The sequence below is a fragment of the Neopsephotus bourkii genome, unplaced genomic scaffold, assembly GCF_033783945.1.
Source record: "Neopsephotus bourkii isolate Nb327-2 ecotype Australia unplaced genomic scaffold, CSIRO-AGI_Nbou_v1 NB_71, whole genome shotgun sequence".
Lineage (NCBI taxonomy): Eukaryota > Metazoa > Chordata > Aves > Psittaciformes > Psittacidae > Neopsephotus > Neopsephotus bourkii.
In genome coordinates, this window is record NW_026900588.1 from 1,616,559 (window position 1) to 1,629,457 (window position 12,899).

General features: G+C 43.0%; 1 protein-coding gene across 1 annotated transcript in view; it reads right to left on the reverse strand.

The window, feature by feature from the left end:
• Positions 1-9,679, reverse strand: part of MSH2 (mutS homolog 2) — a 49,854-nt gene extending 40,175 nt beyond the window's left edge. The window contains exons 1-6 of the mRNA XM_061354131.1: positions 9,409-9,679; positions 7,150-7,304; positions 6,469-6,747; positions 5,999-6,145; positions 4,793-4,942; positions 2,349-2,482 (exon numbers count right to left, since the gene is read on the reverse strand). Coding sequence (XP_061210115.1) covers positions 2,349-2,482; positions 4,793-4,942; positions 5,999-6,145; positions 6,469-6,747; positions 7,150-7,304; positions 9,409-9,655 — 1,112 coding nt within the window. The 5' untranslated portion in view covers positions 9,656-9,679. The remainder of the gene's footprint in view (positions 1-2,348; positions 2,483-4,792; positions 4,943-5,998; positions 6,146-6,468; positions 6,748-7,149; positions 7,305-9,408) is intronic.
• Positions 9,680-12,899: the final 3,220 nt, after the last annotated feature.

Here is a 12,899-nt window from a genome sequence, read left to right on the forward strand (position 1 = left end):
CCTCAGACTCTGCTCACACACCACGTGCTGCAGCCCATGATCCTGGTCATGGCCTTCTGCTGGACAGTCTCCCCACCTTAATGGGGAAATGCAGATGTTCACCATAACCCCCTTCACCTTGCTGTCCCTTCTTTAATCCTGACCCATGAGTTCACGATAGGCCTGATACCCTCTCTGCACGTTGAAGCCATACCTTTGCAGAAACACACCCCCTATACCTCCCCTACTCAGCCTTCATCACGAGCACACACTACAGCATGCCAGTTGCATGATGGCATTTCAGGGGAGCTCACAAGCCTGCAATGCACAGAATTCTCATCTCACCTGGCCATTTCTCAATCACAAGGTGCATTTGCATGCACCTGAGATGCTCTTCCAGTTTTCCAAGCTACCCCATATGCATCACCCCACTCTGTCCCCCCATTTATCTGCTTGAGAAAGCATATGTTAGTTAACTTACTGCTAAATAAAGCACTGTAAAAGCATTCAAGCCTGCCTACACAAGCTAGCAACAAGTTAGGCTTTTTTCATTTTTAAACAAGCTGCTACTTCAATTGTCATTCAAGACCTATTCATGAGAATGTTCTACAAAGTGGGAAGTTTTACCTTCCTAGCCACTTATTCACCTCAAGCTTCCCAAATCTATTACTTTCTGACTCTGACAGAGATGGAACAGTTTCTACAGTGTGTCCCCCATGCTGCATATATAGGAACGCAGGAGAAAAGCTCAAAACAGGCTTGAATCAGGACAAGTGATGTTCAAGTACAGGCTTTAAGCCCTGAGATCTCAGCAACTGCATTTTAATTTCAGAAATATGCTGACTATAAAAGCAAGGAGAAAGAGCTTCATGTACCTGCCTTCTGAACATACCACATGGGAGAAAGCAGGGCTGAATCTTATATCCTATGACTGATAATTATGTCTTCCTAATCATGGAAAAATCAATCAGACATGGGCAAAACCCCCAGTCTTTCAAGACAGGCAAGTATCAGGAACCCTTGTGTTCTTAGTTCTGTTGCAGTAGATAAACATTATTTTACCTGATGTGCACTATGTACATGAATATGTGTTGTTACTGTTGATGGTTAATATGTACTAGTGATGTAACACTTGTGTTCTATTTATCCATAAATTTAACATATTGCAGGTTACAAACTACAGAAAGAGGCTGATCCATTTAACTCCAAAAGATGACTTGCACCACCTACAGGTCTTAGCAGAGGCTTACAAGAGAAACTTTCTTTTTAAATAAACTTTCAGACATCCATTTCTACATTACCACAATGAACATTAAGTCAAAATACCTTCTGTATAAGCAAAACAGTCTTACTTCAAAACTGTCACCTAACAGCAGTCCAGTTTGGGTAGTTCAGCCTAGTCTGATAAGCGGTTTGCACTGGTTTGTGTTAAATGGGGTCCTGTAACATGGCACACTTCAAGCTAAGAAATAATCAGTAACTCCCCTTGACAGCAAAGGAAATGTAAAAGGAACAGCAGTCCAGACATTCCCTTCTCAAATGTTCTAAATGTGTTCTAAATTATAGTTTGTAATTCTTAAAACAGCCACAATATATTGTAAAGTATAGAGAAAACAACTTGGAGACCCCCTATCTTTCAAATATATTTGAATCTGTGAATACATGTCATGAGCCCCACCAACAGCTTATTATTATAATACTTTTTCCTTTGGATTAAAAAAAGAATGCTTTTCAAAGTATGCAAGACTGTTAAGATGCTCCTTACAGCTTCTTATAGCAGCTTCCAATACCTAAAGGGGCCTTAAAGGAAGCTGAAGAGGGACTTCTTACAAGGGCATGTGGTGACAGGCAGCAGTATAAAAGAGCAAGGAAGAAAAAGACCAATTTCTTGGCAAGATATGGTAAGCGTGATCTACTGCAACCAAAGGGGCTTTCTTCTAGGAAGAGGAAGAGGTCACTACTGCTTAGTTGTTTGGGTCTTTCGTTGATTTATCTTTTTTTTATTGGTAAACTAGAAGTGACATCAAAGTATCAGTACATAGACTGAGCATTTGCGGTATAGACAGTAGTTTAGGAAGCGGCTGCTATGCTACCTTATTCTATAGCATGAATCATTTGACCATCTAAACATATCCTACCTCCTCTTTAAAAGTCATAATTGTAAAAAACATTTTATCTAGCAGTAAGCTGTCCATTTGCATCTCACGGAAGAACGTTTTCTGCTCTGTTTAACTACAGTGTCTTACGAGACAGGACACAAAAACCTAAAATTACCCTTATTCTTGGCTGTAGGATTTTGAACCAAAAGGAAAGAGCCTCTTGTGAAAAGTTACAAACTTGTGTAACTCTATCAAACATAATACTCTTACCTTTCTTCAATTCTATTCTTGTCCATAAGTGGTTGCTTGATCCACTGATTAACTAATCTTTGTCCTTGAGGGGTTCTGCATTTGTTTAGTAAACCTGCTAGAGACTGCGCAGTATTAGCATTTTCCACAGAACTCTGAAAAGGGAAAGAAAAGAGAGTTAGTGAAGTTTATTAACACCCAATGAATGGTACTTTGATACCTAGGAACAGATCAGTGGTTTTTTTCTGTACTCAAATCGGCACCCATCAAAAAAGGCATATGAAATAACAGCTTTGAAGCATTTACACTCTGGTCTGTAGAACATGGCAAGCACGGAAGAGATTTGCCTATTCTGAAAATAATCCTGACTGAACAGGAAAGTTAGGAACATACCTGGTCACTGGGCAGTTTGCCCTTTGAACAGGAAAAGTGGAAATATACCTAGGTATTTGCTAGCCTCCCTTTGTAAGGTCAAAATATATGGGTCTTAACCATCAAAAAAAAAAGCATCAAGAAACAGGGCCTGGGTTGAAGGGTTTTGGTTGGAGATGTTTGGGGATGCTAGGGGCAGGGACACAACAGAATGAGGCAAAGGAAAAGAGCACACTTGCCCAACTTCTCTCAAGCTTCCCCAGATCATTTTTCGAGTACTATAAACATCTCTAAACTTACTCCATTCAGTTTATAGTTTACTATCAGTAATTTAGGTTTAATACTAACTGGACTCAAGAAAAGACATTTTGCTTGGGGTTTTGCATAAATAGCTAGAAAGCAAACACTTTGTTTAACACTGAAAAAAAAGCTTGTTTCAACTCATTTTGAAATTAAAATCTCAACCCTCTACATACGAACACTTGCAAATAAAATAGCAGGCAAGCATTCAACCAGGAGCAAGCCTGGATACTTGTAAACTGGCATGTTGAACTAGCATCACCACGACAGGAAATGAATGCAGTGAGATGTACTGACACATTTAATCCCTGGAAAACCTAACATCTAAAGTGGATGTGCCTGTTTTCAGTGTTCTGAGCAGTACTACATTTGAAAGCCTTTTGAATCCAAGAAAGTGTCACAGAGTATGTATTATTCACGAATAACCTCATTGGAAGAACACTGTTTCATATAATTAACTGCATCTGCTGCACCGTAAGAACTTTACCTACATACCTCACAGAGCAACCCGAATTACAGATTATTTTGCCTTTGCTTTAGTGCCTGCCTAAAAACCTCCTCACAAACAGCCTGACACATAGGCTACAGCTCAGCTTCCTGCTACATGGCAAACCCCTTACTTAGTCCAAAGCTCAGAGCCCCTAATGAGAATGGCAGTGTATTTTCTACTGAAAAACATGTAACATATGCAAGGACTTGTAAAGGGATGAAGCCAAGATGGTGTTGAACTTCCTAGAACACCTCAATAAAGCTTAACAGATGCAATATTTGCTTCATTCCCTAGAAGGTGACAGAGAATCAGAAAATAAAGAAAAAACAAATGAATCAGAAGAGCTCTCTCCAGGGTTAAACAGCTCAGATGCCAAATAATGCTTTTTATCCCCCAGAAATCTCTCTAAGGTGAAGAGGGGACCGTATTTGTCATTTCTTCCTATAAATCTGAAATTCAAGTAAATTAGCTCCAAGCAAGGATCACTAAGCAGGATTTACGAACATGAAAACAAGGAGAAGAGCTGACACACACCACTTCGATCCACATTTTCCTAAAGCTATAGAAAGGGGAAAAGCAGAAAAACAGACAAAGTGGGAGTGAGAGGTATGGAGGACAATGGCAACCTGCTTGGATTTGTAGAAAACCTGTGTGAAAGGTAAAACTGACACTGGCCAGTTAGCATGGCACAGTGCTTTCAGAATGTTCTTAAGCACTGTCCTGTTCATTGCCCTGCCTGCTGTAGCCAGCCCTCCCTTTCAATCACCAACAGCAGTGCTCCTGCCATGCTTCCTGTTCCCCTAAGGCTTCTATCCTCATTCCCAAAACCAGCACTACAGTATTAAGCAACTATGTTTTGGAGGCCCCTATCATACCACAAAACTACAGAGCTCTGCTTCCCTCCTGCACTCCAAGTCTGCTCCTGCCACTGGGAATGTGAATTTCTCTGACAAAAAACAAGGAAAGAAAAGCATTCTCCCCACTGCTTAGCCAGACTCCTCAGCAGCTACAACTATGAGGTACCTTCTGCAACTCTTCCCATATCTGCATTTTAAATAGATGCTTGTTTGTGGCCACTTCCTACCTCCCTGATGATCAACCCTTCTGCATTAAAAGATAACAAAACCAAAATATGGTGGAAACAGTTTATAACACCCACTGTACAGGAGTAGCTGCAAACAAAGCTAAATGTTAAAGTTACTAATAATAAGGACCTGGGAAGTTGTGACAGAGCAGTCAGGCTACTTATCAAGCAGCTAAATAAGTGTACTGCAAAAGACCGATTCAAGTGTGCACTACTTACCTGAAAAAGGTTGAGGGCTTTCACAGCTGCATTATCTAAGATCATATATTGACTAAGATCAAAAGTAGTCAGTTCAAATTGTCCAAAATTAGACTCATCTGCCAGCAACTCTAAAAACTTGATAATGGCCGACAAAGCCGAAACAGCAACCTGAAATTTAACAAACAAAACACACCACGTTCTAGTTAGAAATACTCCTGAATCTGAGAGTATTTGATAAATGCCCCTGAAAAAAACCAAAAGAAACAGAAAACCACAACAAAAAAACACCACTGGGAAGACTTTGAGCCATGTTGATTCCAGCAGGGCTATGAGAGACTCATCCTGTTTGACTAGACTTCATCTTCATAGGGATGTTCCGTGGCACCCCAGTGTCTTTCTAGGTAGGTGCAAGAAACACAAACTAGGCATTTGCATAAGCTGATAAACAAAATGTGACATGCATACTTTGCCAGCTTTCAAAACCTCTTATCAGGATGTTTCTGGCTCAGAAATACAAAGAAGTTATTGCAGATAAATGAGATATCATGGATCATCTCTGAAGAACATGGTTTCAGGCTCAATTTTCAGCCAGAACAAGTATCTGCTTGACTCACTGCATGGCATTACACATGCTAGTGCCAGCTCAAAAGAGGCAGCAGCATGAGCGACTTGTTCAGCTGCAACACACTTCAAACAATTTTAACCTGTTAAGAAATCACACATTGAGAGAATAATTCTGTACCTTACACCTGCAGCGAGCATCAGCAGTGAAGAACATTTTAGAACATACTTATCTCAAGCAAATTACCCCTTGCTTGCAGCTAAGAACAAACACGTTCAGTTCATATGCAGGCACTAAATTGCATGCTTGAGCCGTAAGATGATACAAAACACAAAAATATTACCATAAACATTGCTTTCAAGTACCAATTTTCCTGTCATGCAAAATAATTAAAGTCTTGCATTTCAGTCCTTAGGTTAGGTTGATTATGAATAGGAATCACCCCTAGTGCATGATTTATTTGCTCACCAGAGTCTAGTACTCTAAAGAGGTAAGTGAAGGCTTTACTAATTTTTTTCCAGGACCCCTGGAATCCAGCTCTGACACAGATTCAAGCTGAGCAGACCTGCCAAACACCTAATCAAGAATATAGAGATCAGCTCACAACAGGTACACAAACCACCCTGCTTCTAAAAAACAAGAGAACACTGAACACTGCTCACCTGCTTCTCCATCTCTGGCAAGGCTGCGCTATTCATTTGTTCTTGCTTCTTTGATTTTAACAAGCGATTGAGATCCTGAACAATATCTTTTGTTGTGAAATCAGCCTTCTTCCTGTCTGTGATCAGGATTCCTCCCCTCTGAATGACCTGTTATTCATAAACACACACAGTTATCAATTACTTTCAGTATTCAGGGACAGATGCTCATCACACAGAAGCAAATCCTGAAGAGGTATTTATTTACTGCTAGGTTGCAGAGAATGTCAAGAAATGTTTAGCCTTAGAATAATTTTTGCTGATTAAAACAAAAATGAGTCAAGAGACAAAACATTTTGGATGCATAAATCAAAAACTTGGAGTTAAACTATTGCTCCTCATTTTTCCAGAAATCATGGAGCCTAGCTAATAAGCTAGAATACAACTTTTTAGATACAGCTTTGTCTAACTCTAAGCCACAATGGTTCCCTTACTTGTCGTAGTTTTCCCATCTCTCCTGCAGTCTCTCCTCCTGGTAGCACGCACTCCTTCGGTCCTAGTTGAACCAGTAAAGCTTCAAGGTTTGAGAACTGATCATTATCTGGAAACTCACAGACACTCAGTTTCCTCAGAGTAGTGTCGACATAGCCCACTCCTACTACTCTTTGTCCATCAGCAGTAGACAGTTTGACCCCCACAACCCCGATGGCCATTGACATATCATTGTTGGCAAAGAGAACTTCCTCAAACTGGGCAAGATTTCCTGGAGAACCCTATTTGGAAATGAAATATACTTTTAAAGACTGCATATACACACATGCACTTCCCCCACCACTACCCCTTTGAAAAGGACAATTGATAAAAGTAAAGATTCAACAGTCCGTTAATATAAAATATACAGGTGTTCTGGTTTTTTAGCCGTTAAAATTTTACATATCTACACAAAGTGAACTACTTCAGGTTTTCTTTATTTCCCAGATAGAAAAGATACAGAACAAGCTTTTCCAGCCTTAGGGCAGTGGAAGATATAGGTATATATAACAGAAAGCATGATTTACCACCATACCACCAACATTAGCCCCTGAAAATCCCCAAACTCTAAGCTCAGGGGCTCAGAAAAGAATCATGACTTTTTTTTTAATCTCACTATCATAAGGAAAGGTTGAAAAACATACCTTGTATGCTAAATACCAGTCATTTTCTTTGACAGATTTACTCCCTGCTTTGTTCTTGTAAACTTCAACTCTGTAATGACGAACCAGAAGCAGATCTCTCACAAAAGATTCAAAGTTCATTTTACTGAGCACAACACTCTCAAGCTTCTGAGTTCCTACAAAAAAGGGAAATAAAATTATGATACACCTAAATTTGCTCATACAGTTTTTATTATCTGTGATCAAAATCCCGAAGAACAGCCCTCAGGGAGGACACTATCCTGGTATCAAAGAAACAAACATGTAAAATCCATGAAACAACACAAACCCACAACATTCAACTGGTTAATATTAGGAATGAAGACAGCATATTCCATATGCAAACAAAAGCAATGTTCATTTCCAAATTTCACTAAACCTACACATACATATATACAAAGAAACCTGTTCCTCTCAGCCTTCGCCTCTCCAAACTTTTGCTTTCTAATTAGTGTTTCACACATTTTAATCTAATGAGCGGTGGTGGAAGCCTGCTACAAGTTTTCCTTATGAATAACATCTTTTATTTCCTGGATAATCCACTTCTGTTAACAGAACAGACCATCACCCTCGGAAGATGACAAGACACAAGTGCCAAGACATTTCACTTTTACCACAAATATATACTGTAAAAATCACACATTCTCAGAAAAACTTAAGAGTTTACATTCAAATGACTTAGAAAGTGCCTAATGAACAAACTTCCTGCTTCTGTTCCTCTAAGGGTGCAGGCAGATGATACAGCTGAACAAACTCAACCCCATACACCTGCTGAGAGAAGCAGAACCATTTCTAGCTCCCCACCTCTCATGCCACCTCTGTGCCAACCTATACACAGAATAATTCCACTACTAAACAAACTGAGGTTTTGGATGGGTATATTAGGTTTTCTGCAGATAAGCAAGTGGAATATCAGAGTGGTGTCAGATGCATGAGAGATCGATGACATATAAAGTCTTAAAGGTCTTAAACCTGGAGCTGACAGTCACAGGCCTACATCTGTGAAATGATCACTTCTAAATGGAATACAAAAATAATCCTGATGCCTGTGTTTCTAGTCTGGAAGACGTACACTTGAACCTATCAAGCTCTGCAACTTCTCCATGAATTGGGGGGGTGGTTTTGTGGTTTTGGAGAGGAATTGGGGTTTTGGGTTTTTTTGTTTTTTTTTAACAGACAGCTCATCACTTGCAATAGAAAGTGAGAAGCATACAAGAATATGATTCTCTTTTTGATGCCATCGCACTCACACACAAAAAAAACCCAATCACAAACACATTTATATTGTGAAATATGAGCCAACAACTTTCCAGCATTATGTTCCTCGAGATTTGGGATAACACTGAAGTTTAACTTCTGACAAGATAGTTAATCTTGATGCTCTTACATTCAACATCTGCAAGCCCCACTGTCTTATACCAAGAGATAAATAAAGAGCATCAGGGGGTGGAAGGAAGAGAAAATCTTATGCAATACGTAGTTAAACGTCATTTACTTCTGCACACCATCACTAATCAAGCGTGATGTTTATCTGCCACCTGCACTACAGAACTGCATGAGCCCTGTTCTCAGTCACCACAGAAAACATCCTGCAATCATTTTCACAAATGGAAATCTACGGAGGCACTGGAAAATGTTATTAACTGCTGTTAGCCTATGCAACAGGTTAGGTTCAAGCAACTATCCACATCTGACAGTCCTGTAGTAGGAGCTTACGTGACGAGAAGCCTATACTCGGAATCGTGCTGTAGATACCTTCCCACGGCCGTACTCCTACATCTGTCACACACATCCTACTCAGAATGGATACTAATTATCATTTCAAAGCCGCGGGAGGCTGAAGAAGCAAGATCTGCATTCAGCCAAGCTGCTTTCCAAGCCGAAATGAATCAGACATTAAAACCCAGAGACCTGTTGGCATCTCCCTTCCCACATGCATCAACACAAAACAGCAGCGGGTACCCGGAGTGCCGCAGGCTCCAACAGTCACGCAGCGACCCAGAGCGGGAAGAGAACCGCAGCACCTCATGCTCTCTTGCCCTGACAAAGTCCCCATCATCTGAAAAACGACGTGGCGAAGGAGTTAGGCCCGAGGCGAGCACGGAATACGACGGCCGAAAACACGCAGCTCCCGAGCGACATCTCGCAAGCCTTGCCCTTGAGAACCCGACACCGCTGCACCGACTCCGGGGGGGAAAATGCTGCCCGCCGCCCTCAGGCCCCCGTAACTGCCGCACTCACCCGATGTCCCCGCCAGCTGGCGGATGACTGCGCGGGTGCGGAAGAGCTCGCGGGCAGCCAGCTGCGCGTCCGCGCCGTGCACCGTGTAGTAGTCGCCGCGCTCGAAGAAGCGCACGGTGGTGTCGGGCTTCTCGGGCAGCGACAGCACGGCGCGCACAAAGCCCACCTCGGCCCCCGCGCCCTCCGGCCACACCGCATCCCGCGGCGGCTCCACCGCTCCCGCCGCCATGCTGCTAGGTCCCGCCATCGCCCCACGCGCAACGCGCGCGCCGGCGGCACCACCCAATCGCCGCTGGACCTGCGCAGTGCGTCACGCTCGCCCCGCCCCTATACCGAGCAACCTGCGTCGCGGGAGCGTGGGGGATTGGGCCTTCTTTCGCGCCTTACGCTGCCATGGCAACGCCGGAGCGGAGAGGGCGCCCCCCGCAGGCCCGGCGGGCTCCCGTGAGGCAGGAGAGGCACCGTGGTTCCTTCAGCTTCGCGCCGAGCCCCGTGCTGTGGTAGGAGAGGTACGGGGGCGTGTGCGGGCTGTGTGTGTGTCATCAAAAGTCTTCCCAGAGAGGGAGCCAGCCTCGGCAGCCGTGCTGAGGTGGTCGCTCCTCTTCTCTGTGAAGTGGGCTCCTCCGGAGCAGGAGCGCGGAGGCCCTCAGGGCTCAGCGTGCCGAGGAGCTGCAGGAGGCAAATGCTGCAGCGCAGCCTGAGTGCAGGGCTGTTGCCGTGCTCACGCTGCCGGGAGGCAGAAGGCTGTGGTGTAATGGGCCCTCCTCCTCTGCTTCCCGGGGGAATGGTGTCCAGGGATCCCGTGTGCTCCCTCGGGCAAAGAGAAATCAACTCTCACGGTCACTTCTCCCAGGCAGTGCAAGGCTCAAGAGAGCAAATGGCCAATATAAACAATATCTGGCTCTAGTGTACACACACCGGGTCATCCTCCTCGGGTACAGAAAGGGCACTGACTGACCTGCGGTGCTCAGAGGTACCTGATCCCTGGCTACATGGGGGTCCCTGGCCCAGAGTGTTTCGTTTTCTTGATATTTCATGATCTTTTCCTTCCCCTGTCCCAAGAATTGTTTTTCCTTCTGCTAAAGACATAAAGGAATAGAAACTAGCTGACAATCTTTCATTTAGTGATTACTGTTTAAGAATAATGGGAAATCCCAGGTTTCATCAGCTGAATCAAATCTTTTTGGAAACGTCCCTTGTCTCACACTGCTTTTCTTTTTTCCAGTCAGTTCTAAATCATTATTCGTGTACAATTCAGCTGCCTGCACCCTATCACCTACAGACAAAACTAGTCCTAAATTCTACATACTTAAGCATTTCTTACATAAGTGCTTATCTCCTCTTCTGCTTTGTGTAAATTGCTGCTTCAGAACATCCCCTTGTGTGCATCCCATTGATTTTTCTCCCCTTTTTATATTACCTGAGCTTCTCCAACCTCATCTCCCACTCTTCTTCCAGCCCTCTGGTCCCAGCTATGGCACACTTTGGAGACCGCTTTTGCTAGATTTCTCACCTAACTTCTCTCTTCTTTCCACTCAGTGAATCAATGTGCTCATCTTTGATATTTCCTGGTGTCAATAGGGGCTTTCCTAAACACCCTCAGAGGCCCACATAAGGACTACTTCAGGTTTTCACACTGTTATTTTACCACTGGAGCCACCCTAATACCTCCATCTGAAGGTCTTACCATGTGCTGGCAGTCCCTCTGCAGGGAACACTTTGTTGTCCCCACCTCTGCTCTGCTGATGCCCAATGTCACCCTGGGCTGCCTGTCCACACCTCAGCTGCATATGGAAAATGTTATTAACTGCTGTTAGCCTTCCCCACCCAAACCCCAGTTCTGTACCCCTGAGGTAACACAGCTTTTCCAGAAAAGGCCTTCAAAACCCTTTTGCAAATACACTCAGTAAAGGAACACTGGCAGAGAAAGTAAAGTCCAGTCAGCCTTCATTTGGCTTGGGAAGGAAGAAGCAAAGCATAACATTACTACACACATTGAGAGGTTTGTAGTTGCCCAAAATCTTCCTCTTATCTCTGTAACAGTTGTAAAAATGACATTCCTATAGCAGGGCAGTTGGATTTACTTTCAGTATGAGTGAGTGTACTTTTCCTAACCTTACTTTCAGAAGTAGCTGAACTATCTGGTCTGATACCCCCCCCTCCACCAAAAGTGTTTGCTTGCAGCAGTACTTACCTAGGAAAAGTCAGCCTAAATAATTGTCATTTAGCAAATGCAAAGCACTCATACTGTTAGGCAATCTTGCCAAGAGGTCATAATACCAGGTCAGCCCAAAATATACTATGAGTAGCTGGGAGTGCTTGTCTTTATACATACTGACTACTACAGATTAGGCAGAAGATAGGAAAAAAAGAACTGGAGAGGAAGTGGGCTTCAGAGACCTCATTATCACCTTCGAATGAGACAAAATAATGTCTGCTAAACTGCAGTTGCTGCATGTTACAGTGCTTTCTTCTCTCTCCTCTGGACTGGTTACACCTCTTTGTTCATCAGTTAGCTCAAGGCAGCTGTACTGAGCTGCAGGTTCCCTTTCACAGAAAGACACCACCCAAACCGGCTGCTAATGCTCTTAAGAGTGGCAACAATGAAAAACGTTTACGGTGTGACAGCTCTTGCACAAAACGTCACGGACTGATCACCTTTCCTCTGAGCTTCTGCTGTTTTCTTTGCCTCATCTGTTTTTCCAGGATAGCTCAGTGCACTGGCTGACCCACAGAGGTTTAACTCTGAATGGGGATCATCTCCCTGTTGCCAGGCTTGGTTGCTTTACTGCATTGTTGCTAGCAGAGTGCTTCTTGCTTTCTCCCTTGTTTACCAGGAGCAGGAGAATAAGAAGATAGTTGTAATTGTTAGACACATGGCAGATGGAAAATGGATGCTAATCTAGACCTTAATTTGCCTTCTTATGCATAACTGGCATATGGACAAAAGTTGCAGTGGCTTTTCAGGTAGGAAAATGGTTGTACTTTAAGAACTCTACATTAAAAAAAAGGGAGAAAGCCTTTTTCACCAAAGGTTAACTAGCATACACATGTGATCAGTGGTAGCTCTAATGCTGATTAGTTGGTGGGGATGTCAGCAGACTAATGTGTATGTATGTGTGCACACGTATAGTGTAGCAGAGACTTAATATTAACAAGATAAGAATATTTAGTTAATGTACGTTTGAAAACAGAAAATGTGGCTATTGCCCTGCAAAGAACCTTTTAACTTTCTGGTATGCACTTTATTCAGTCTGACAAATTTGGCACAGCCATGAAGGCACCTGAATGTGTAAGAATTCTGTGGTGTATTTAAGGGTTAGTAGAACAAAACCCACTTCTTACATGTATGACATTTTTATAGGCTGTGTTACTTCTAACATTACACACCACCTCCTTTTATTTATCACCCTGTCCCTTGCATACATCTCCCAGACATATCACTGCTAAGACAAGGACAAAGATTTTAGCAAAGTTCATAAAGATCTGCA